The sequence below is a fragment of the Acanthaster planci genome, linkage group LG02, assembly GCF_054643075.1.
Source record: "Acanthaster planci isolate LZ-2023a linkage group LG02, COTS_SCS, whole genome shotgun sequence".
NCBI classification, from domain to species: domain Eukaryota; kingdom Metazoa; phylum Echinodermata; class Asteroidea; order Valvatida; family Acanthasteridae; genus Acanthaster; species Acanthaster planci.
The window spans coordinates 18058979-18085083 of record NC_141778.1 but is presented as its reverse complement, the minus strand read 5'-3'; the positions used below and the strand labels follow the sequence as shown (position 1 = coordinate 18085083).

Below are 26105 nucleotides of genomic sequence, written 5' to 3'. Positions count from 1 at the left end.
ATCTCAAATGTTAGAATTTATTTTATTTCTTAATTTAATAAAATATTTATTTTACATCTTTAAATTTATTTTATTTCAAAACATTCTTTTAACAAATTCAGAGAAAGAAACATAATATTTTCATAGCCTAGGTCAGATCTTTGACCTCAAGAAAAATGGCGGCCTCCGGTGGATTTTCCTTCGGTGGTACTTCTTCACTTTCAACTACAAAACCAACAGGAATTACATTTGGCACGCCATCGTAAGTTTGGCATATCAAATTAAACATTATAGTGATATATTTGGAACCTTTTGATGAACCGTTAGATTTCATCTTAAAAAGACCCGTGAGTTATTTGTCATGAGGTTGAAATGAACATGTTGAATAAACATCCACTGATCCAGCAATACAATTACAGTACGTCTTCCACGAGGGGGCGCCCCAGTAATGAATTGGTCAGTAAAGTAAAGTAAAGTAGGCCTGGGTGGCAGTTTAATTTAGTGGCTTGTGGTCCTTTTGTTGTGAAAAGCAAGGTAATTTTCAGCCATCGATGCCATCAAGAGTTTTTTCATTATAACCAGTGTTAACTTTGGGAAGTTTGGCTGAACATCAAATGTCAAATTTGTCAATTGTGCAAGCCCACTGGTCTCGCTGGACAGATCATTTTAATACGCCATTGTATCTGTATACAATTCTGTTAATTTGTGCTTATTAATCGTTTGACATTGTACATTTAATTTATTAAATAGAGCGGCAACAACAACTACATCAGGCCTGGGTTTAGGCATGCCGGCTGCCGCAGCATCGTCTAGTTTCTCACTGGGTGGAACCAAGACAGGTGGATTCAGCTTTGGGGGAACAGTAATAAGCACCACAACCACTGGTATGATAGACAAGCTTAAACCGTTGAATCTCTGGTCAGTACATGGGTATAAGTTTGTTTCAAATGTGGATCAACGGAGTGATGTAGTCCCTGTCCAAGGCCACAGTCCCTGGCCAAGGCCATTGCTGTGTCTGAGGCCACAGCAGTGTAGACTCATATCCCATGATATCCAGAATGGTTCTTAGAAAGTTTTGTGTTTGACTTGACGTGAGCTGTGCCCAGAAAATGACTTACTGTGTCTTTGGGGGTCTTGGACTGATGACTGGGCAATCAAGTGTGGGCTTGAGTTTATTGAAAAAATAGGTTGGAGCCTGTGTTCAAGTTGTGCTTTATAATTCTCTTGTTTCTGACCTTGAAATATTTAGCTATTTTTGTGCTGCTGCAGTAGACTTACTTAATCAAAAAACCTTACGCCACCCTGTGCACGTTTGTTTTTAGCAACGGCTGGAATTTTTTCCAGCTTTTTAAATAAAATTTAGTATTGAGTGGTTAGTGCAGCTAGCTTTCTACTACACTCATCGGTGATAACGTCAAAATTGAAAAGATCAACATTCATACGTACCATATTTACCATCAACCAACAGTGGTACATTTTGCATTGGAAGATCTCTGACTGCTGTTTACAGCACAGTGCTTGCAAAAAGAGTTTTTGCTAGAGTTTTCTCAGAGAACACCAGAAACCTGGTGGTAATCATGAGTCTCTTGTATGTATTACCCCAATTTGTGACTCTAGCAGGCACAACAACCACTGCCTCAGGGGGTCTGTCGTTGAATCTTGGCCTGAAGACAACCACCTCAGCCTCAGGCTTTAGCTTTGGAGCCAGCACAACGACCAAGCCGGGCAGTCTGTTTGGGTCTACTCCAACAGCAGGAACCGGAGGCTTTTCTCTAGGCGGGACGTCGACATCAGGTAACCTAGAAGTGGAACACTTCCATCTCTGGTTCAGGGCTCCCTAAGGGATACGTGTAGCTCAATTGTAGTCCAGTGTGTCTGAAAATTGTAAATGAGTCCATCGCAGGTTTCATAAGATCCCTTCCCAAGACTAGTCATAAGAAACAGGGTGGACATTGACAAAGGAAGGCTTATGTCGCCATTCATTTGAATAGCTAGTCATGGACTTGTAAAGGACTCAAATCAAGTACTTTTTAAACCCACATATACAGCTTGTCAGACCGGGGAGGAAGAGGAAGAAGGTAGGGTTGAACCGGGGTGCGGGGCAAGGAGGGTAACTTTAAGTACTCAGTAGACTAAAGTGGCATCAGAACTAAATAGGGGACATCTGAATAGAATTGTGCCCCTTTTCGGGTAGTGTACTTCATTTAATTCTAACCCCTGAGGATGTATGTAAAATCGTATTGAAATTGGAGGATTTGGGGCTGTTAGGGGTTAATGAAGCCCCTCTTGTGTGTATTCATACATTGATGGAACCATGGACTATTTCCTTACTGTAGTGAAGTCCTCCTTGTGCCCTACATGCACATGCATGTGAAGCTTTTGATATATCCTGAAATGACATGATGAATACAGGAGAGGCTCAGAATATTGTGTTCATGTAACAGAGGTGTAACAGGGATGTTGTTTGAGTGCAGTACCCATGTGAAAGATCATTTTTCCAGTTCTTGTTTCATGCCAGTTGCTTCATCCCTGGAAGTAACTTTTCTGCAGTTGAAACTGTCACATTTTACTGTCCAACACCCACACGCACATAAAAATTTTTCAAATATAAGTGGAACTGGTCTACTTCTAGTAGCATAACATTCTGTAATTACCTTGAAAAGGAAATTCAGTAATTTCAGGAATTAATAACTGCTGCAATTTTGTCTGATTGGTTGTGTGACAAAATCCAGGGGGGCTTAGCCTAGGTCTCCAAAGCACTACCACAACCTCCTCTTCGGGGTTGTCTTTGGGCGGCTTATCGGGAATCACCTCCACCGGTTTTGGCCTAGGGGGTGGCACCACCGTCACCACCACCCCAGCGTCGGGCATCAGCAAAGGGCTGGGAGGGGTGGACCCGTCTTCGTTGCTGGCCACTTCCAGTACAACAGGAACCACCGGTACTGCATCATTGGGCACCAGGTAATATGCCTTAGCTAGAAAGTCCTGTTTAATTTATCTGCTTTGAAATGTTGTTACAGTGCTACTTAAAAAGTCTGTGTGTGAGCAAGCACATGTCGCTCTTTATTTTGAAGAGTAGAGTGCTGTGTATTCATTAACTGACTGATCCATCCGATGTTTAAGTTTAAACTATATTTGGTGAGGATACAGTACATGTAAAAACCAGTAAATGTTGAAATAGTACATGTACCGAAGTCTTAGCAACCAAATTTGGACTCTTATGTCAGTATTGTTCACTAAAGTGCACACTGCATATTGAGTTTAAGTGAACATTTTACTGACGTATGTGCAGAAGTCATTTTTATGCCTGCTGAATAACACACAGCATTTTTCAGTGTAAATTCAGATGTCATTTTTTTTCCCTATAAAAAGGTAACTTTAAATTTATCTTTCTTTTCACAGTGATAACAAGACAATAAAAGAAACTGCCCTACCGCCAGAAATTAATGAAACAGTCACATCATTCAAGTAAGTTATAGCTCATCTTCGTTGTGTAATTTCATTTTATAATTTGCTTGATTGGGTTTTGGTGCAACCATTCATTCAGTATTAAGCACAAGAAGGAATTTTTGTTGTTGGAAACCACTGCTCATTATCAAGTAGTATCAGGAAGACCAGTATAATTGTATATTGTTATACCTCTGTCTTGCATGCTGTAATTTCATTGGCCCATTACAATCATGTGACTGGTCAATACGAACACATATTACCCTCATCCTTGTGCATATCACATTGTGATATCAGGGACTGTTAATGAGACCACTTGCATTCATGGGTCAGGTGCTATATTCTCCTGTACAATTAATAAAGATAAACTGTAGCAGGTGCAGGAAACTGGCATACGTATGATACGATCAGCTGTCGCCAGAGTGTGTTCATTCGTCAATGGCTGATTTTTATCTAGGTGATCTATCATTAATCCCTTGGATGTTAAAACATCATATCTCATATCACAATTTTTTATTAGCATTTCATCAATGTTCTTCTTCTCAGGGAGTATGTTGAGAAACAAAAGGCCATCCGTGAGGAGATTGCTCGCTTCTCGGTCAAGCCCTACCACCGGGTGCGGGAGGATATCGCTGCCCTGAAGCAGCTGCTGGCCGTGGTGTCCAACGGCTTGCAGCGCAATGCTGGGGCCGTCCACAAGCTCAAGCAGGAGTCAGCCCAGGAGCTGAAAAATGCAGAGACAGCCCACCGCACCCAGGAGATCCCCCCTGCCCTTCAGCTGGAGAACTACGCTCCCACCGAGTAAGTGTACTCACCTACCCGTACCCATAGGCTGATACCTGATTGAGGGCCTTCTTTCATTGAACTGCTAAGTACTCAAATGTGCTAAGCCCCAGAAATATCTGTTTAGTGAAAGCAGATTGCCAACTAGAATAGCAAAGCAAAAACAAGTCTGTTCCTAGCCAGATTACCAGGCAAGTGTTAATCTCTGGTTTCCTTGGCAGGAAATGACTGTGAATATTTCCATCTCCGAATCCATCACAGGTTGCACCCTTTGTATGTAGATGAAATGTGACACTAAGAAACGACACACTTCAGCACTGATACCCTGGGGCAAATTTTCATGCTGTAACAAGCAGAGAGTGTAGTCATATACAAAGTTCATGACACTTATTTTCTGCAATTGTCAGGTATTTCCAGAGACTGACAGCGCAGTTTGAGGAGCAGATGCATTTATGCAGGCAACAGATTGAACAGATGGAGAGCTTCATGGCTGCCTTCGCACAGCCCAATGTCTACACGCCTCAAGGTATGATGCATACCGCATGGCGCATTGTTCTTGTTGGCCCATTTCTTTTCATTGTGTAATGTACTGAGGCACATCAAAATTCCTCAACACTCTAAAGTTTAACGCAAGCTGACACGTTCACGATAGCGCTACAAACCTAGTGAGGACATTTGTCTTCATGAAGTTAAGAAAATTGAAAGAAGGTACTCATTTTCCTCTTTCTGTGAACAACATTCTTCCAAGCTAGAGTGTTTTTTTGCTTTCCTTGACTGTTGCCCTTCATTTTGCAATGTAGCCCTAACTCTGTGACGCTAGCCCTTATTTTTGGAGCAGGAGAATGCTGTGTGGGCCTATGCTGATCCACACATATTCACTACCTGCACCTGTCTTGCACCTACCTGTCCTGTGTGGACATCTTGTCCACACAGGGAATTCTAAAAGCCCTAAAAATCAGACTGTTATCAAAACAGCAGCCTGCAAAATGATTTTAGCTGAAATCAAAGACGACTGTAAAGTGACCCAATGCATTTCTTTCTATCACTTTGGTTCGGCAGAATTGGCCACGATACTGGTGAAGCTGAATGAAACTTTCATTGCTCTGGCTGCACAGCTACAGTTGGTCCATGAAGCTGTCAGAGTGAGTCAGAACAAAAATATCCACTGTTAGTGTCTTGCAAACCATCTAGGTTGAAGTAAGTAAAGTGTGTTATCAAAAGTGTCAAGCGAGGAACACGAGCATAGATTATGCAAAGAACATTGCACCATTTCTTTTTTTATAGCTACTGTACTTGCCCTTTTATCAGTTCATGGGCCCTTCTTATCGTACTAGCTCTATTGCCCACCACCTCACTATTTCACGTACATCTGGTAATTGAGTGAATGGATTGGGCCTACAAGTACATCAAGAAGTTTCCAACGCTCTAGCAGTTCTTTGAAGCTATATCAGTCTATACTGTGCACTCAAATAAAGGCAAGAGTTCGTGCTGGTGTACCTTTCAACTGTCTCTTCCCACAACTGTAATTCTATGTAACTTCAACTTGTCAAAACTCCACAGGCCTGCGTACGGTATGATTAACACTGTGCTTAACGTTTACAAAAGGTCCTTGTACAAAGAGTTACAAAGCTCTTAGTCTTACAGAGGCTTCCAAATTCTTTCCTTCAATTCCTTTCAAAAGTTTAACCTAGGAGAAAGATGCAGAGATTGAAAAAACTTTTTTCCTCCATGGTCCATTCCGCTCAACTCGTGAAAAAAAACGAATGATGCCATGCGTTGGCATCCCATCATTACAGCCTGAATGCCTGCAAACAACAGAGGGTGCTATCGTGCTTTCACGGGACTGATTTGGGCACCAACAGCTACGTATACTGATACTCTCAGCAAAATTACCTCCTTCTTCAAATTCAAGTTGGCCTTTGAATTGTTTCAGCTGGGACTATCTTGGTTGCAACTTGACTTGAAAGATTACTTCTCAACCCCAGCTAGGGCCAATTGAATTTTTCCTCTTATCTGTCAAGTGCTAGTACAGATTTGTTACTTAACTCTTAGTTACTTGATCAAAGATGTCAAAATGATCCATTGAAATTTGTCCTTTAATTTACACCTAAAAATATAGCTCTCCAGGACTCAATTTTATGTACGCAAATATATTGCACAGAAAATGAATTTGCTGGGCAAGAAAAACTGAGAAATAGTCACAAGCAGTGTTCATCCATGACACGTTGATAGCTAGCCTGTGTTTGCTGAGCAAACATCTGTTGTACTTAACAACATATTACGCTCAGCAATTCCATGAATTGCCTCTTGATATTTGCAGCTAGGCACTGCAAAGCGTTAAAATAGGAGTTTAGTCCTGTGTACATATATCTGAACTTCTTTTACTCTAAGCAATGTACTGTTCAGAACTGGTGTACATTGTTGAATGCCTCTAACCTTTGTTCATTTGTTCAATGGTTTAGGCAAGGCATTTTGGAGTTCAGTAAAGAAATTGAATCACGTTACTAATGTAGGTTTTTAACAAAACAGTTCTACTGGAGAGACTGTCAGGCATGTCAAATAACCTGATTGCATTGACAGGCTCAGAAAGAGCAATATCTTAACTTCCGTCGAGTCTACCACGGCGAAACAGACAACGTGTTTGCCCTTCAGAAGAAGGTCGCCGAGAGAGAGCAAAAGATGGCCGCTCGCCCAACCGGACCACAAGCCTTTGATAACATCTCCAATGCTGCTGCCATCGCCATGGCAACTGCTCTTCAGACAGCCCAGAGACCGACAGGTGAGGGTCTTGTAGAATTCCAGAGACTCTGCTTAAAATCGCGAAGACAGAGAAGAAGAGAATATTAGAGAAATCTTGAAATTTCTGTGCGATATGTTCAGGCTTTTTTTCCAAGTTGTTATTTTGTATTACCTTGAAGATAACCTATCAACCACAGGAAGATAGCTTAAGGGTTGCTACACATTTCAAAATGGCACATTGTCTGATACAAAACTTTCATTTTCCCCTGGTACACAAAAATCTTTAATTATGTCTCATATACATGCACTGTATTTCTGGGCAACTGAGAAATCCTTATCATTCGATCATACAGTACATGTAGGTAAGCTAGCCCAACACTATTTGCTATGTGACAGTGACAAACAAGAAAATAGCTGCAAGTTACTTGGAAAGCTGTACTAACATTTAGCTGCAGATTCTATGGTAATCTCACTTTGACTCTCAGCCTGATGCTTAGTTGTGTGTAATGAAAGTTGCTAAACATTTCTGTTTTACTTTATTTTTACATTTAGGAATACAGGGTGCTGGACTAACAGGCCCCTTCCAAGGTGGCATAGGGGGCACCACCGGCTTGGGCACTGGAGGATTTGGAACAGGCACCCTGGGCTTGGGAACAGGCACTGGCCTGGGAGGTGGACTGGGCGGGGGACTGGGTGGAGGACTGGGTACCACGGGGGGACTGGGTGCTGGTGGATTGGGCACCGGGGGCTTTGGGACAGGTGGCTTTGGCACCCAGTCTACCGGGCTGGGCAGCCAGACGAGCGGACTGGGCACCGGGCTGGGCGGAACGTCAGGTTTCGGCACCAGCAGCACCTCATTTGGGTTTGGCACAACAAAGCCAACCGGCACTGCAGCCAGCTTTGGAGGCAGTTTGAGTGCTGGACCGACGGTTGGAAGCAGTTCCTTTGGATTTGGCGGTGGATCAGGTAGAATCCTTTCTCCCAAACGTAACTTTCCAGCCTTCCAAGTCCCATGTTGTGTGAAGTCGAGCACATCCATTTTGTCACTTTTTATAAATTTGCTTGTGGTTAATTCTATAAGTTTGGCACAAGCGGTGTTGCACTACCATTTGGCAGATATGACATGTAAATTGTTCCTGTTTCAAACATCGTATTTGTTTATGAAAGACTCAGTTGTTGAATTAATCATTTCTTCTGTAACTTGTTGCCACTTTTTGGTCGAGTCATTTTGTAAAAGCCGTGTCTTCATATTAATTTCCCTTTCCACCCGCCTTTCTCTACATTCCAAACTCTTTCCTTTTCGGAGCCATCACATATCATCTATTCGTTGAATCAGAATGGTGCACTTTTGTCTTCCCAAAATATGGGAGAAAAAAGCATGTTTCCATCTTGCAAGTGGGAGTTGAAATTAACCCAGGCACCTGCTAATGTTATCAAGATGAGATGTCATGCCCAGTTCACACTAAGAATAATTCATTCGTGCATGCCTTACCCTGTTAGTTCCGTTAACTGTCTGTACCTACCCCCCCTTTTACCAAGCTGATAACCTTTTCAGGTAGATGCACAGTATAATTGCATCAGCTCAGTTACTGCAAAGTTCAGTCGCCCTTAAACTGCCCCATATTTGCTGGAAAGTAAAGGCTTCAGCACCTGATTTTGTGTCATTTTGATTGCTTAAAAAGTGTAGAGTTCAAGCACTATCACACAACATAGAGCTAGATTTCCCTTTGTTGTTTAACTTCCACGATTAAGCAAATAGTTACCTGCACAGTGTAAACAGATGCCCCTGATTTATATGTTGGTGGTTATTAATGGTACAATCCATCATTTGTCGTCTGTGCATTTTGTTCCTTTGAGGCAACAAAATTACTTAAAATCTAAGTACGGTGCCTGAGAATAAACTTAATGAAGTCTCAGCTCAGTGAATTCTGTATATTTGAAGAAAAAAAATATTCTAGGATGTCGATTCCATATCAAAGTGCTCAGTCTGTGGCATAATTTTGACAAGGATTTTTGCATAGCCTTTATTGCTATGCACTATTCTTATTGCATAACATTTTGCTACGCATGCATAGAAATTTTGTGAAAGTTGCACCTGTGCTTAATAAAGAAATCTTAGTTTGTTTCATGGCTGTTTACTCAACATGGAGCCTTAAGACAGTAAGTGCTTAAACTGAAAGTTTTGTTCAACTGACTGTATGCACAAAATTAATGAGGTCAGTGCACGGATTTCCCAGCTTGTTTGGGGTATTTATCATGATCCCCTGCACTGCGCACGTGATCTTGTGTGCTGTACGCTCAGGGCCTACGTGTATCTACCTTCGCTGATTTCCTTGCCAGCGTTAGCGTAACGTAATTCGCGTACAGGCCTGGTTTCCAAGCTAGCCAGGCCAAGGGTGGTTCCTGTATATATGTAAATATGTGCTGTATGACTCCTTCGGCCTGTGTGGCAGGAACCAGATACACGTAGACATAACGTGGGCAGTAACAGAGTGAGTGTCACCGGCACCGTGTACCCATACCGACAAATTATATTAGCCGCGCACGTTTGTGTGACGTATCAACACTTGCGCATGCTTTGAATGACAATTATTTGCCAAAAATACATCTTTAGGCACATCATTGGAAATGACCTTTCATCGTTTGCAAATGATGGACTGTACTTTTAATAGGACTAACAGATATGAAAACAGTAGAGATCTTTGTGTATGCCAACTTGCCATGTCATGCTTCATTCTCATTCCTAGACATTTCATGTCCCAACTCTTTCAAATCATCCTCTGTTTTCACTGACCCATGTTAGCCAAGGTTCTCTTCATGCTATTAATTTTCTTGGTATTTTGGCCATTTAGTTTGTTTCCAACTCATATCTGTATCTCTGGCTTTCTTTTTTTCTTCTGGTCTGCTTTGTCACAGTCAGCTTGTGTAAGCAGTGTACTCGATACTGCTCAGTCCTGTACACTCACAGTACTGCAGTGCACGCAATTTCTTAATCCATCATTTGACTGCGTGGCTACAAATCATTAAATAATTCTTGCCTTGGAAAAAAATATTTTGTATCAGAACCCCCCCCAAATCTGAACCGTTCGAAAATAAATGTGCATGGCATGACCACAATTATGGCTCTGAAATCTTGCAACTACTGGTGGGACCTGAAAGGACATGCCCATCATTCCCACCCGCAGCTTTTTCCCGCCTCCAACAAACACCTTCTCTTACTTTGTATATGTGACCAAAATGAATCATCCTTCTGTTTGTTGACGGCGCATTTTCATACATCTCCTCTGTCATTACTCCGTAGCTTTCAAGTTTTAGGTGTTCCTCTAAATAAACCGCTTGAAAGTCTCACCTCGGTGAGTGACTTCCTTGCTTGTTTTCCTGTAATTTTTATTCTTTGTTTCCTCCCTATCCTCACGACATTGACCACTCACACCCAAACCTGTTGACACCTTCATCTCCATACTCATCATTTTAAAGCTGCAAGCTGCATTCATTAGTATTAAATACGCTTAAAACCCTAAAATCTAAGTTCCAAAACAAACATGATTGAGACCTCACCTTCCAGTACTGTGTTCATTGGGTCTTCCTCATATTTCTGGGGTTGACGTGTTGCATTCCTACGTGACAGGTATGTTAGTTGTGTGCAGGAACAAAAGAGGGGGCTATGCACCCAGTACATGTACATGTCGCTTAATGAGCGAGGACACTTGGATGATCAAAGTGAGACACACTGTACACTTGTGTGGCTGTTGTTTTGCACAATGTGAACCAAAGGTCACCAGCAAACCTGAACATGTTACATAACATGCTGTTCACGCATCATGTATGTGTTTGCCAGTGGAATGCACTTTGTGGAGGGGATGATGTTGTACCTGTATATGAGTTTCAAAACGCATTCCTGGATGCAACCCACTGTATTCCCGGGCAAAGCATTTCTAAACTGTGCGATTGGGATCGCTGTTAGAAGTCTTAACCTGAAGGATGCGATTAGGTGAAGAGTGTGGTGCAGTCGGGTGATCTGAGCGATGGTCACAGAATTGCTTTCTGGCTGCAAATAGATGATGATTTGCATTGAAATTTTAACCAAAAAAAAGAAGAAAAAGCAGGGTCATAATTAACACTTCAGGATAGGATAGCAACATTATTGCAGGGCAGCCCACCTTCCTGGAACCTTGCATGCAGAACACTGGCTGATGAGCACACTCTTTTTTTTTAAGTTCCCATCTGGTGCTTCAGTCTGGTATTGTGAGTTCAGTGATTTGTCCAAATAAACAGCGGACATTTCAGGCCAAAATGCTGCATGCATTAAGACTATTGGACTTTTAGCACCTTCACCTGGCAGCCAAGAAATTAAGACATTGGCAAGGTGCAAACCTGTGTCGTATTCACACATATCTACAGCCGACAACATATGAAAATGAGGTGGCCTTATTTTCCTTTCAACTCCACTTGAAATACCCTGTTGTCGTGTGGTGTTGGTTGAAAAATGCTGTGAGGCTTTGTTAGAACAAGGTTATTTTTTCTTCAAGTTTCAAAGTAGCAGCCTTGCTATGTCAAACTGCCTGTTTCATTTAAAGATCACAATAAAAACATATTCATGCTTGCATGAAATTACTCCTGAAAAAGCCCGTGTTGAAAAGTGACTTGTCTTAACAGTTTTTGCAAGTTCACTTCCAAGTCCAATTTGTGAACTATCTTGCATAAGCAGACCGTTAAAATACATGTACATGTATTGTTCATGTATTCAACATAGTGCATGTTCACCCATCTTTCATTTGAAAGGTTGTGAATATTTTAAGCATTTTTATATCACAATTGGCTCACTTTTGCTGCAGCCATGTTCTCGCTCAGTCACATCTTCATTCTTTTGCTTCAACCCATTTTCCATTGCAAAGGTTTTTGCTTGCCTGTTTATTTTTGCCCATCTGCCCTTTTGTTGTCTTGCTATCTTTTTGATAGGTGACATTTTTGTAAAAGACATTCTATTGGAGTTTTAGCCAACTTTCATAATAGGCATAGTAAAGTCTAAATCACATTTTTATTGTTTTGATGTCAGTACAATCCACAGCCTCCCAGAATGAACAAAAATAATTATACACTGGCTTTGTTGATTGAGAATTTCACTGTATAAATAAACGTTTATTTATTGTCTTAATTTTCTCGAACTTATTCTCAGAAAAACTCCCTTTGGTAAATAGTGCTTTCTTTTCTATGTTTCCTTTATTTCACTGGAGGTTTGGGAATGACCAATTTTGGCTCTGCTACCACGGGCAAGCCGCTTCAGCTTCAGAAACCTCCCAGCAAGTTCAGGAAGGGAACCAGGTAGAGGAAACCAAAGGAGTCAAGGCTTTGCATCTCTATACAGTTGAAGTCCTCGCTCATGTATGATACATCCTCACTCATGTGATACGCCCTCAGTTCTGTGCTTGTCACATCCCAGGATTTAGTAGTCAGTGTTCAATAGACATCAAAGTAAATCAGAGATGGCAGATTTGCATACAGTAAGAGCCATGCCAGGAGCCTCTGAAAGTGTGGACATGGACCGTTTCCAGTTCATTGCAGTATTTCTGTGCGCATGTACTGAACAACTGATTTGGACAAGTTTTCTAATAATGTCGGGGTGCACTTTTACATAGCGTGGTCATCTTACCGCACCTTGACTACAGGTGCTGCTGCAGTCAGCAGCAAAATTATACCTTTCCAGTCCCAGGTTTTGTGCAAAATAGTTTGCTGTACATGTTAATAAAGAATAAAATTTTCTCTCAAGTTCACCAGCCCTTCAAAGAATTCTGCTTTCACCTTGGAATTGTCCTGTAATGTGAACCCTGTGGTATTTTTTTTGACAGCAACCTGACTTGGCCTCCCCAGTTTTGAAGTTTTTGAAAGGGTGTTGCATGGCATACATTGGGCATCTTGTCATTATTTTGATGATGTGCTTTTAATATACATTATTGGGTGGTTGTTGGTAATAGATTAAGCCTCCTCTGCATGTGTTACCGATGGTGAGGTCTTTAAGGTTTTGTTGTATTTCACTTGAGGCTTTTTTTGCTAGTTGAGATTAATACCACAACTGCTTACGTTGACCTTCCTGTGCTAAGCTGATGAAATGCCATGCCATGAGTAATGTTTAGTTTCTCTTTCTTTGTATTCGTAAACAGAATCTTATCAATACATCTGTACAAAAGACACAAGTCTTGTTGGTTTCTTGCTTTAGAGAGTGATTTATTTTAGTTTCGTTTATGTTCTAATGAGACTAGGGTGTAGAATCTATACCTCTTGACAGACACCATATTTGGCTCAAACTTATTAATTTATGATCATTTGATTTATAACTTCTGGTCGCTTAAATAGTACCCTTGATAAAAAACCAAGTGAGAAGAAATACCCTCATTTCACTGTATTTAATACAAGGCTTGTGTAGCCTCAAGTGAAAATAAAAATCACTCATACACACATTAGTGCACAATTTACATTTATACAAGACATTTAGTTAAAACTTTCAACAGCTTGCATGTCTTTTCCAACAACTCGCAGACCAAGGAGAAAGAAATGACGTTGACATTTTGTCCTTTGGATAGTTGGAAACTCCAGTGAACACTTGAAACTCTACTTAGCCATAGCCAGATGTAACAGAAGCTGTATGGAGAGCAGTGTTACAGGCTCAACAGTGAAAATGAATGATTTTGTTACACTTCCTTTGAATAGCTTTGATTTGGCTTGCAGCTTATGACTATGATGGACTTGACAATGACACTGTAGTGTAAACTGGCCTAAGCAGTGTACATGGACAGATGAAATAACAGTACCAATGTAACTGTACATTGGTTAGAATCCAGGTTTAGTGAATACGCACTTAACTGAAAGTAAGAAAAACATTCACACAGCCTGGGCCTGTATTTAAAAACTGCAGCTCTTGGTCAACAACTTCAATATTTCTCATACCAAGGTGGTTTTTTTTCGTGTAATGGGGCCTTTGCTTCCATCAAACAGTCAAGCCATACACTCCCACCTGAACACAGCCACAGTGACAATGGCAGGTGCTAGTTATTTTGAGGCATGCAGTCATTTCTGTTGAAGCAAGATGATTCAACAACAGCTGACTAAATGGCAACACAGAGACGGAGATTGGTGCAACAGAATCCAGCCATCCAGCACGAAAGCATCGACATGAAAGAGCGGAAACAATTTCTCTTTCTACTCAAGATCTGAGTCCGAGTCGTCGTCGTAGCCACTCCTGATTGTCTTTTTCTTCTGCGGTCCCAGCAGCGACTTCTTGCCGCCGGAGTTTCCGGCGACAGGAGGCTCTGACAGGTTCCCACTGTACTTGATCATGTCAGCGCAGCCCAGACGCCACTCCAGCATCTCTGTGGGGAAGTCATCTGTACCTCCCAGGTCATCAAAACTATTCCATGAAGAGAAGATGGGGTTTTAAGCACCTTGGAATAATTCAATCAATGTCTGAATAAAAAACTGAAAATCTGAGTCCCTTCTTTGGGGAACGAGCACATCAAAATTTGATGTTAAAGCTGGAAGTTAACCAATAACAACAGTTTTATTCAAAAATCAAGAGATCAGTTGGTTCATTTCTTTAATCAAATGAAATTACTATGTACACAGTGCTGTCAGAATTTGCATGTTTAACATCAAAGAATTTTAAGATGCCCACTTACCCGACAATGTAGTCCTTGGTTTTGCCGCCCATCACCAGGGCTATCGTCGGGATGACGACTATCCGCAGCCTCTGTGCCAGGAAGGGGCTCTTCTCTGCATTGATCTTCAGGAAGCGCGTCTCCAGGTGCTTGCCAGCCAGGATCTGCAGGTGCTTGTCCACAATCTTGCAGCGGAAGGCGCTGTCACGGTAGAAGTGGACGACGACCCGCTCGCTCTTCTTGCACTGCTCGAAGAAGGCCTTCTCATCAGGCAGCTCCTCATAGCTGCCGTGGTGGGCTGCCAGCCACTCCTGCCGCTGTTGCTGCTCCTTCTTCATGGCGTCCAGCCGCCGCTGGCGCAGCAGCTCCATCTCCTCCTCATCCATGTTGTCAAGACGATGAAGCTCTGCATCCACCTGCTCCTCCACGATCTCTGCTGCCTTGAGAATTTGTTGCTGCAATGCTTGCTCCATGATTTGGGTTTTTCAGTAGGTGCACCTTAGTTCCAAAAATGATCTGAAAAAAAAATTAAAGGAAAACTGAAATTCTTTTTGTAAAAAAAAAGTTGACCTACATTAATTTCCAAGTAACAATTCAATTCCTCAGTTCAAAAGTTCTTATTCTGGGCAAAAGGGATGATACAGCCAGACGGGCCTCCATTCAACACAATTTTGAAATCCACCATGTCTGGAGTTTGCTTTTAAGTAGAACTACATTTGTATGGTAGTTTCTAGAAAAGCCAGAACGAGGAGCTCCATAATTCTTGGTGCCCATGTGCACAAACTTGAGACTTGTCTGATAAATTGTGTTTTCCAAGTACATGTAAATGCTTTGGGAATTTTCTCGGCTAAACTTCACTTCTTGGGATGTGTTATCACTTTTTGACGGCTGTTATTAGTGTTATAACATTTTAAGGGAAAATTAGTGTTGTCTATAGGCCTAGGCCTATATCATATATGGAACTCTTCCCTACATGACGACTGACATGATTGATGTTGCATGATCCCCCATTTCAAAACAGCAGATCACAATCTCTCTACCAATCTGATGCCAGAAATCCAGTACATGTTGTGTACCTCCCACTTCGAGAAACTCAAAGGCACACCGGGTGCCTTCAAAATTACTAATGTAGAAACTAGGCCTAGCCTAGCCTGTAGGCCTAGCATGTTTCATGTTAGTGAAGAAAAGTATCATATCATCATATTCGGCCGCTAGTCCGAAATGTCCAAGTAAGTAACTTGCACTCTTGCGACCATGTCCAAATGTTAAAAAACGCGATCTGCAGGGTTCAAGTTACTCGGAGTACTACCACTACCAGTGACTACATATAAGCATAGTTAGCAGGATAAATGAAGCGTCCGGAAACTGGTCAGGTAAAAAGTACCATAAACCATGCAGCCTAGGCTTGGGAGGGCCGACACTGATGTAAACGTTCATGAATGAAGTTAGACCTAAAAATCCAATTAAAATCAAAAATCTTTTTGAAAACTAAAATACGCATTTACACATGTTACAATAAATATACACTACCCTTGTTGAAGTTTGATACTCACAAAGTTAATAAATTATTTGAGTAAATTATTGGTTGATTAAGTGTTGCTTTACATGCGCATTGTACAAATTACAAACACGACCGACTTCCGATTAATCGTAACCAAGATGAGCTTTCAAAGACTTTTCTTGATTGGCTGTTCTCTTAAGCGTACCATTTACTGTCCAATCAAATAAATGCTTGGAAAATTGAGTAATCATCTGGTTCCCCGTAACATCTCCGACGGGGTACTCTATTAGTACTAGATGGAGTCAGTGGAATAAGACTGTATCCAACGTTCAGAATTCTAGATGGCGCTAGTCAACTTTAACGGCGCTATCCGCCGCTATCCAACTCTACATAGGTTGGAATAATAGTAAATCCGTCAACCTGGGAGAACTTACGATTACACTGGTCTGAAGTTTCACGATTACGTTGAATTTGTCTATATTTATACTTATCAATCAACATGTTGTTATTAATAAACTGACTTGGATCGGGTAGGAGCTGTGGAGCTATGATGGATTTAAGTGAAAATAACAATACATTTACATGTAGATGCAAAGAAAGGCACATGAAGACTTAATGTCCAATCTAATTTCATAGCCTACGGTACACTGTGTATTCATCGTACTATAATGCACAAAGCAAACTTTATAACACTTGATGAATACTGGTCGCTGGAAAAGTCGAAGCTTATATAGGCCTACGTAGCAAAGCAGCAAAGCTGGTTGGAGTAAACAAATTTTATGTGAAGTTAAGCTCAAAGACGGAACTAAGCCAAGTGAAGTTAATGAAGACTCAGTAGTACTGATGAGACATAAGGATACTGAGATTTTCAGTCGCAAATCATTACTGAAATCTAATTGACATTCTCATAATACAGTTTATATGCACTCGACCGATCTGTAGGCTCCCAGTCTGAGGTTTGGTTCACGGTGATTGAGAGTGTTTAGTGAGGCTGAAACAAGAAGAAAAAAATTTCCTCTTCAGTTGCTAAAGATCTTTCCCCGTTAAGTATTATAATATTTATAACTTAGTCTGACTTCCAGTTTTTAAATTTATTGTTACAATGACCACTGTTCAACATTTAAGAAATCCTTAAAGCTTTTTGGAACATCCGCTACTCTGCCAGTTCCCGTGAATGCATCTGCTGACAATCTTCTTGACATTTGACGGGTGGCGCTCTCTCCACTAGCAACAGGAGGCAAGAGAGAGAACTTCGGCAACTTCAGTCCCGTGGCTTTTGCAATTTCAGTTCCTGTACTGTTGTCCATTTTATCATCGAAGTCGTGGATTCCTTTCAACACTGGACTTGGCGGCCGCTTGGGCAGTCGGGTCTCACAGACGAAAACGACAGACGCTGTCTTTCGCACTTCGAATTGTGATCCGGTTTGCGAAGACGGTACAGTTTGATTCTGGCGCGATTTGCCGGTTCCGTTGGCGACGGCAGTCTCGTCTGGTACCGCATCGCATAGAATATCTTGGCATCGTAGGCAAAGGTGACATTTGTGGCACCAACCTTCGAGTCCGACGATTGGGTCGTCTGCTACACAAACTTTGCGTCGACACTGCAGGCACGTGGCTCGGAACAAAGCGGGACCTAAAGCAAAAGAGAAAGTGTAAAGTGATGCATAAAAATGTTGCACAGTGTAGTATGCCCACTGGTATTTGACAACGCTTGGAAATTTCATAAGCCTCGCCTGTAGCCTAAGGAATATACATCTTGCTGTACAATAACCTAATTACAACGTACTTAGCAGCGAAAACTGAAATGTAGCCGGCTAAGGGATATCGTAGTCATCACTCTATCATTCAAGCCTTCCTTTTGAGTTCAGTTTTCTGATATCAGTCGACTTATATCCCCAAAACAAAAGCGGCCGGCTTTTACTCGTCGTATTTCTAGAATAAAGTAAGGATTTTTTTGGGTTTAGTTATTATTCAATTTGAAGGATATGACTTCGAATAAAATTCGGAGTTTTTTTTTTTATTTCGAAATTTGCGATTTTTTGAAAAATGGGAAATTTGGGAAAGTTAAAATAAAGGAACAAATTTAAAATGTCGAGAAATGTCAGAGACGGATTGGAAAAAAATTTGCCTGTTGCCACTAGGTCTCTTGAAACGTCCTCTTCTTAAAAAAAATTATCAGTTCCGGTATAAAATAATAATTGTTTTTCTGGGCCTCTGGGGGTGGCTAATTCCGCGCCTCACAGGTGACAGAACCGTCTGTAATGATAGACGTATATAATTATTATCATCATCATCAGACTCACGCTTTGAATGAGGCATTTCGTAGTCAAACAAGTGATCGACTTCACAATAGCACGTCCCACTTCCAGGAACTTTGGTGTAACATCGGATGTTACTGGTCCTAATAACGTCGTACACATTGTGATGTAGGCGACCCTTGTCCATAGCCATCTCGGTGATGGTTACATTTTCAATTCTCACTGAGTTCGGCCCGAGTCTCTTCACCTCGAAAAACTCCCTTACGGCCCTCTCGACCTCCGCATGCATCCGGTAGAATTTGATCTCAGACAGGAGAAACGCCTCGGTGATGTGCTCGGGCACCGCGACGACCTTCCCGTATCGGCCGTAGTTCAGTAGCACTCGCAGGGCGTCCGCGTCTCTGTCGATCCGGTAGACGCCATCTGAGGGAGACGCGTCCTTAGACACGTCGTCGTCGTTTGTCTCGTCGTGGTCCAACAGGAGGGAGAAAAATTCACTCCGGAGTCTTTCCAGGCTGGCCCTTGTGGTCTCGAGCATGGTACCGCCCAGGTTGAACTTTAGCCACTGCGATTTATCGAAGATATCTTGGGCGGGAAAATGCTGGGAGTCGGCCGGCAACTCTTGGTTATCTTGCGCCATTTTGTGTGGAGAGTCATATTTTTACGTATGTGCATTCTCTGTAAATAAAATTGACAGAGGTTATGACTTAACTAGATAAATTTGTTGTTAGGGGGATTTTTGTAGTAAAATGCATCGTCAACTCGAATTGCAATAAACACAGTCACAAAGCTCATGGGAGGGTCGATCAGTGTTTCCTTGGCTAAAATAAACCATCACAAAATGATATAGATCTCACTTTTGAGACTCACTAACTGCGTTTTGTTCTTTCAAGAAATTCACTTACTTTCAGTGCATCTTAAAGTCCTATAGCGCGCGTTGAAGAATTGCAACTTTAGCGTGATAGGTATTGCTTACTCGATGGCAGGTGCCGAAAGAAAAATCGTCCAGCGCCGTGATGCAAGTAGCTGTCACATTAAAATAGTTCCATTTATAGAACATGTAATTAATCATTCATGAGTTCGTGCCACTTGTGGGGCCAACACGAAGAGGCATATTAGGTGCGATCGATCAGGACATAATAGGACAATCTTAGAGAGGAATTTAGGGCATAAATGGCCGAATCAATAACGAGCGTGACAAATGACCCCCTCGATCTGGTTTGTCAAAATGTCATCCAGAACACTGCAGCCTAATCGCTGCTCCCCGCTCGAAAACTGCACCATACTACATGTATGTCCAGAATGTGTGATTATCAAGGGCTGTGCTAAATAACGGTGCTGTTGGTGATTAATGTAAATTATACGCATTCTTTACAGATATATCTAATCCCGTGCGCATAGCTTCGTGTTACTGGTTTCTTTGTAATTTATTTCCAATCAAGAATCAAGAACTGGTTTGATGAAATATCGAGTTTTAAAATAAAGTTGCCAAACTTCACAGACTTCGCCCACAGAACGCTGTACACACTCCTCAGTAACGACAATGGATTTCTCCTAACGTTTAACTCTTTAGAAAGTGCACTAAATTCAAAATCATAATAACCTGTCATTAAAGTGTAATTACGCATGTTGGAAGCTTGAACTCTTGAATATTGCCATATATTCATAATCGGTGCTCATGAGATATCTTTGAAGAACTGAAAATGCGCTCTTTGAAAATTAATTAACGGTTACTTTATTTACGGAATAACAAAGCAAGCACTGTTTAATTTTACGAAGTTAGGCTTCAAGAGCGTCATCATTGTTTGCTGAGTTAAAACGAAACTGAACGACTGTCACTGATCATGTCAGACTAAAAGAAGTACATAGCGCCTTTAACCGGTTAGGAGTATTTTTTTTCTTGCTTAAGTCCCAAACTTCACACTTTTATCGCAGTACATTGTAATTTTATTTCGGTCTTTACAACTGTGCGTTTTATTCAGAGTGCTGCCAAATAAAGTGAATTCCCCAAATAGTCGGCTTACTCATTATATGCATTTAAAACAAGATTCAGATTAACTCGTAGTGTTAAAATTTTATGAAAATGACTCTTAATTGTAAAATATCATACGGAAAATTTCCAGTGGCCTGAGAACGTTTGAAAATTGAAATACCATTCTCATTATTATGCCGTGGTATAAGTTTCAAGCTATCCCAAAATCCCATCTGTAATTTGCCACAACGTGGATTAAATCTTTGTTTTTAGTTCTTGATCGGGTGCTGAAGTTTTTCCTTGACGAACAAGCCGTAGGTGACCAGGCCCGCCAGCGTCTCTGTCCCCGAGGGGATGATCTGATCAGCCGGTAGTAGGAAACCGTGTTTTCCGGTGTCTCGCAGCTCCACGCCGTACGAGTATGTGATGTTTAGCTTGGCATACGTGAAATCAGCACTTGATCCAGAAGACAAGTCTGAGTAACAACATCCGCAAATTAAAAAACACATCACAGAAATCCCTTATCGATATAAATTTATCATAAAGGTCTAGCAGTGTACCGTTTTCAGTACGGTCATACCGTAGGGGGCATTACGACCTGAAAAATTAATTGGAAAAGTTGAATCGTGAAATATCAAGGCGAACGAACAGGAAACGAACAACACTTCTATAGTTTTGAAATACTTTTTGTACGAATTTCATTATATTTTGCACTCGCAGATATATTAGTATCACGTAGGCGTTGGCTTTTTTTTTTTTAAATAATTCGGTTACAGGTTTGCTAGATTACCAAAAAGATTTGCTAAATTACAAAAAAAGACTTAATATGCCTAATTGTTTATTTCGGACAGTTTCAGTACGGGTGAACTCACAGTTGATGATATTTGCTATCGATCCACACTTATACACTGTTCCATATACCGCCTCTAGCGCTGCAATCGTTTCCTGGCATCCTTCGATCTAATGAACAAAAAATATGATAATGACGATTTAATGATAATTAAAAAGGAAACAAATACAGGTCCTTTTTTATAAATTGGGAAAAAAAGACAATTTAACAAAAGCAATTATACAAACTTGGGTACTTTTGCCACAATTTTAATTGATGGTTTAAAACTCATTCTTTTAATTTTCAAGTTTACTTCTATGCATTTACCACCAATGCCAATAATCTTCAGTCTTTTCCCCTCCTAACCAGTTCAATGTTTTGCAGTGGCCTCGGTACGCGAAAAGTACTCGACTACAATACTGCTACTCACTCACCAAAACCTTGTAATCTGGAGGCAGTTCTTTCGTGTAGGCGTACGGCGTCATCCACAGCTGACTGTAGCTGTGGAAATCGATGAAACCCTTGAAGGAAATCCCAGGTTGTGAGATCAAGAACTTGGCAACATTCAGCACCTCCACAGCGAAGAAGGGGAACGGACCACAGTAGGTATCATCGCATGGGTTGTGACTCGCACCTTTTTCTGCAGTTGGATAAGCAGATATTATAGGTGGTGCTTCGAGCTTAAATCTCTCCACAGGACTGGATGGATTAAACGTTGCATGGGTACGAAGCACGAGTGCTCCGTAGGACCTTCGAACTATTTCGTCGGGAGCCCTATCATGGCGGTTTGATAAGGGGAAAACACATGTACCATGCACGCATTTCATAGTGCTCGTTAGCCCAAGAGCTTCGATCGCATTTAATTAAGCTATGTAGTAGATACTATGAAGAGAATTCGGCGAAAGACAGTAAAACTTTTACAAACTGTCTTCTGACTGCGTGCATAGCTATAGGCATGAGTGTTTTGTGGCACACTGCGGTATTGTCTCTGGCCTTTTTCCCACCTCCCGAAATTTTGGTATAGATCTCAGTCACAGTGCCGCTCCTGTGCGTACTGAATCCGTCCTTGTATCTCAATGCCTTCAAATGTTATGTATTTTTGCGTTTTGCGTGTTGCTAAACTGTGACTGGAATACTACTGAAGACTTCCCGTTTTTTCAGTTATTCGAATCTCTACTTTTTCCCCAAAGAGTAGCTATCTGCCCGGCTCTTTGGAGTTGTCTTTTGCCAACCTTACCGGCAAATTTGACAGGAAAGTTCCGGTTGGGATCCAAACCGACACAACTTGTTCCGGTGTTCTTCGTTCGAGTCTTTCGCCATCCTCTTGCCTGTAGATTTAAGAATCGGCAAAATTACCGAGTTAATTGTAACAATCAAACAGTTTACCTTAAACAACGAAGTTTGAACATTTTGATTATAGCGTTCAGGTACCTTTGGTTCCGACGTCCAGGTATAGACGTAACCATCTGGGTTCACCAGCGGAACAAAAAACACATCGAACGTGTCGAGGATGGTCGTCACATTCTTGTCCTTTCCGTATTTATCCAGCATCTGCAAGCAAATGTGATGTTTCATTCAGAAGAACTGGGAGAAAAGAGCGGTTTTATTTTGTACCGTTTAGCTCTCCGTAACTGATAAACTGTCCATTTTCAAATTGAGCCCTTAACAGCTGTCGTATCAAGGTTTTTTTTTAATCTCCTTTCAACTCCGTACCTTCTGCGCAGTTTTAGAATCTGCATAACTTCAGTGTTTCAATAAATAGTTTGCCAAACAAGATCAAGAAGAATAATTTAGATCGTGTATAATGCGAGTAGTTTATGTAAAGTGTATTGAAATATACCGGAATTATTTAGTTAAATTTGGCAAGCTATTTACTATTTACAATATTTGGACAATAAAGTTATTTTTTTCCGGTTCATACTTGGTGCGAAAGTGAACACAACAGGAAATGTTAACCTCAGATCAACTATTCGAGCTGCAAAATTAGATGAACAAATTTTCAGCTCAATCGAACTTGGCTGCAAATATTTCTTGACATCAAATTCGCACTGCTTTAGCGTTCGCCTGCATTAACCACGACCTTTACGCGATAAGTTTAACTTGATGAAATGTTGTTGTTTTGTTTTAATGGCGCTTTCAGCTACTCAGGCTATTCACGCCAATAACTATACGTTCATTTCATAATCTTTATTAATCAGCATCACATTACAGAGTTAGGAAGAAGGTCCAGTTTTAGAGGCAGGAGGAAATCGGAGTACCCGGAGAAAAACCTGCGAGAGCGAGTATGGACTGGAAACCAAATGTACTTAAAGTCTGGACCAAGCCGAGACTGATGAAATTTAAAATAACAGACTTCTTTTTAATAACCGTACAGTTGCCGCCATGAACATGACAGTTGCCGGTGCAATCCACTCTCTTGCATGCATGCCGCTTTGGAAGTAGAGGGCGGGGCGAAGCGTTGCATTAGGTGTGTTGCCTTTCATTGCGGTGCTGATCTGGTGTTTAAAAAAAAATAAAACTGGATCAAAGTTCCTCTCAGAAACAAACTCTTAAGAAAGTTACTTTCCAGTTTTTCCCTGTAAGCGTCTGTGGTTGTGCTCAGCTTTGTTTGCTGAATTCTGTAATTGAACTGCATGCCTTCGTGGTTGTACTACTGTTTTAAGAAAACGCCTGGAATTGTCACTATTTTATGCCGATTGAAAGAACAAAAGTGTAGGCCGCAGGTAAGAAATTATTGAAAGCCTGTCAGTGGGTAAATTTTCACGATGGGAATTGTCTTACCTGGATTCCATTGACGGTTCTACCTTCAAATGACACTCCCAATTCATGCAGACGAGTTATTTTAGGATAAGCGGCAGTGATGTTTCTTGTCCATTCTAAAATCTGACAAAATCAAAATTCGAATGGTCGAAGTATGCAGGTAATCACTACGATGCAAATATATTTCCGATGTACACATGCTCAGCATGTTAGACTGGAATTTAGAATTTTTGCTCAGTGCTTTATCTTGACGACCCTTTCCCACTTTGAAATAAAACCTAAAATTTCTACTCTGGCAATATTGCGTGTACTTTTTTGACCGACGCTCATATAAATACCGAAGTTCTAAGTTTGGTAAATGAGACTCATCGATTCACCTGATTTTTCAACCGACCCCATTCGTACAATAGCTTGCAAATATTAATATGTTTGGCCAGAAAGTCCCAGTTCATGCTCGTGAAGACCCTTTACCCGTTGACCGCGTTTAAAAACGAAGCTGAACTTTGTACCTCTTCATAGGTATGGTATTTGCCATAGTCGAACATGGTAGGCTTCAGTCCAACTGCCCAGATTTCGCTCGGTGCAGATGCACCTGCCATCTGCTGTTCCGCCAGCTCCTGTACATTCTCTATTTTGGTCTGGAAATAAAAGCAAAGATGACTGAAGAAAACATGCAGGGCGCACAAACTAGTCCAACTAGTCTGGATTTTTTTTTTCAAAGAGATTAGCACTCTTACCAACATTGAAGTATTTTATTGTAATAAGAGAATGGAAGTGATGGAAAATCATCCCTCGGTGCCACGTTTACCTCTGTTGTGAAATTTCCACCCTCTAGGTGTTTCCGAAGTTGTTTTATGTGACTGGATGACACCATCAGATCAACTCCTTGCCCGGGAGCACGGGGGTAAGTCCAGAAAGAAACCTACAAAATTGAGGAGTGGTCTTTAGAATTTAAGGTGCTTTTCTAAAACACATTTGTCCAAAGCGTTTGCAGGCAGCCCAACTTCCCCCACAAGGGTCATTTAGTATATGGTAAGGCAATGGGTATAATCTTGCAGCAGGTATAGTTCGAGAGAAACATCTATACCGGTGCTGAACATTTCACAAGCGTAGGCAGGTCTGCCCTTGGAAGCGTCGGCTTAGAAATTGATGATTGGAAACAGAGCTTAAGAGAAGATTTCATCAGACTCGGCAAAACGTCTCCAAATAATGAACACTTTTCTCCAATAATTCCAGGCCCAATCCTTATTTGGGGCTTTTAATTAATTTGCATGGGGTCAAAACCGATCGTTTCTGACTTTACCTCAAGATTTGGTTTCGTCTGAAGGAGATGTAGCATCTGAACATCATCCTCTGTCCGTGGAGTTACCGTCAGAACTTGGTGCCTACGTAAGTTAAGCATGATGACATGGCAATTTTCTATCAAAATTATTCTGCGCGCCTCACTTTTCAACCATGCACATGCAGCCAATCTTCATAAAGCCAATTAGGAGGAGGGTCCAATGATGAGGTACGTGCTAGTGTCATTGTCTACTCAATAATTTTCTGGGAACGTTTGGAACGATATAGTCTTGATGGTGTCAGATGCTTGTTGGAATCCACTTCGGACTATGCCAATGGCGTGGCCTACAAGCAACTACAGGTGGTGAGACCGTTATCCATTTATTTCGGAGAAAGTGTGACGTTATGCCTACGCATGATGCCCAAATGGGGCTAAATTCCTCAGCCGACGGATGCTAAACTTAGTGTGCAAACTTGGATTGTAGTTGAACGTCAGTGAACGTTATAAAAACCCCTTTCATTAGAAAAATTCGAGGAGAGAAGGGATTACCTTTCCGTCTCTGATGGCACCCCCACCACAACCAACAGAAGTGAAGCGCTAGCAAAGAAAGCAGACAAGAAGCAAAGTATATACCGAGCCATCGCTGCAATCTTTTTCCCGTCCGAGTCAATCCCTTCACTTCAGCTGCCTTTCGCACAGTGACAATGGACCACGTCCCATGAGCAAAAATTATACCCTGCAGTTTGCGTGACTTGTTGAAAACCTGAAGGCATCTGTTTCGAGAGAATTGTGCAAATAAATAAAATCACGTGCATCGCGTGGTGCAGATCTTGTGGCACTTGAGTTCCCCTCTTAAAGATAAGCAAAAAGTTTACACCCCACGTCACGCGGTGTCTCCTCTTATTT

The 26105-nt window shown here is 41.4% G+C and overlaps 4 protein-coding genes across 8 annotated transcripts; 1 reads left to right on the top strand and 3 right to left on the bottom strand.

The window, feature by feature from the left end:
• Nucleotides 1-140: 140 nt before the first annotated feature.
• On the top strand, nt 141-13139 carry nup58 (nucleoporin 58). Of its 3 annotated transcripts, XM_022243344.2 has the most exons (12): nt 141-241; nt 730-863; nt 1597-1773; nt 2712-2940; nt 3382-3447; nt 3973-4227; nt 4617-4735; nt 5269-5351; nt 6790-6988; nt 7501-7914; nt 10250-10301; nt 12183-13139. In XM_022243344.2, exons 1-11 carry the CDS (start codon nt 156-158, stop codon nt 10261-10263), a joined length of 1776 nt encoding a protein of 591 aa, XP_022099036.1. In that variant the 5' UTR covers nt 141-155; the 3' UTR covers nt 10264-10301; nt 12183-13139. The 3 variants fall into 3 exon arrangements, with proteins under 3 accessions (XP_022099036.1, XP_022099035.1, XP_022099034.1); XM_022243343.2 differs by lacking the exon at nt 10250-10301 and having other exon boundaries at nt 1600-1773; XM_022243342.2 differs by lacking the exon at nt 10250-10301.
• Nucleotides 13140-13334: 195 nt separating this feature from the next.
• txndc9 (thioredoxin domain containing 9) lies at nt 13335-16310 on the bottom strand. Of its 3 annotated transcripts, none has more exons than XM_022243346.2 (3): nt 16203-16310; nt 14619-15113; nt 13335-14350 (listed from the first exon to the last, which is right to left on the bottom strand). In XM_022243346.2, the coding sequence occupies exons 2-3, from the start codon at nt 15068-15070 to the stop codon at nt 14143-14145; spliced, it is 660 nt and encodes a 219-aa protein (XP_022099038.1). In that variant the 5' UTR covers nt 15071-15113; nt 16203-16310; the 3' UTR covers nt 13335-14142. The 3 variants fall into 3 exon arrangements, with proteins under 3 accessions (XP_022099038.1, XP_022099037.1, XP_022099039.1); XM_022243345.2 differs by having other exon boundaries at nt 16151-16289; XM_022243347.2 differs by having other exon boundaries at nt 16128-16247.
• An 80-nt stretch (nt 16311-16390) lies between these two features.
• LOC110983789 (uncharacterized) lies at nt 16391-19012 on the bottom strand. The gene is made up of 2 exons (XM_087133372.1): nt 18402-19012; nt 16391-17731 (listed from the first exon to the last, which is right to left on the bottom strand). The coding sequence occupies exons 1-2, from the start codon at nt 18994-18996 to the stop codon at nt 17196-17198; spliced, it is 1131 nt and encodes a 376-aa protein (XP_086989498.1). The 5' UTR covers nt 18997-19012; the 3' UTR covers nt 16391-17195.
• Nucleotides 19013-19758: 746 nt separating this feature from the next.
• On the bottom strand, nt 19759-25973 carry LOC110983810 (carboxypeptidase B-like). The gene is made up of 11 exons (XM_022243376.2): nt 25749-25973; nt 25221-25302; nt 24726-24839; nt 24427-24555; nt 23939-24040; nt 23530-23652; nt 22589-22708; nt 22395-22485; nt 21592-21797; nt 21201-21288; nt 19759-20803 (listed from the first exon to the last, which is right to left on the bottom strand). Exons 1-11 carry the CDS (start codon nt 25838-25840, stop codon nt 20598-20600), a joined length of 1353 nt encoding a protein of 450 aa, XP_022099068.2. The 5' UTR covers nt 25841-25973; the 3' UTR covers nt 19759-20597.
• Nucleotides 25974-26105: the final 132 nt, after the last annotated feature.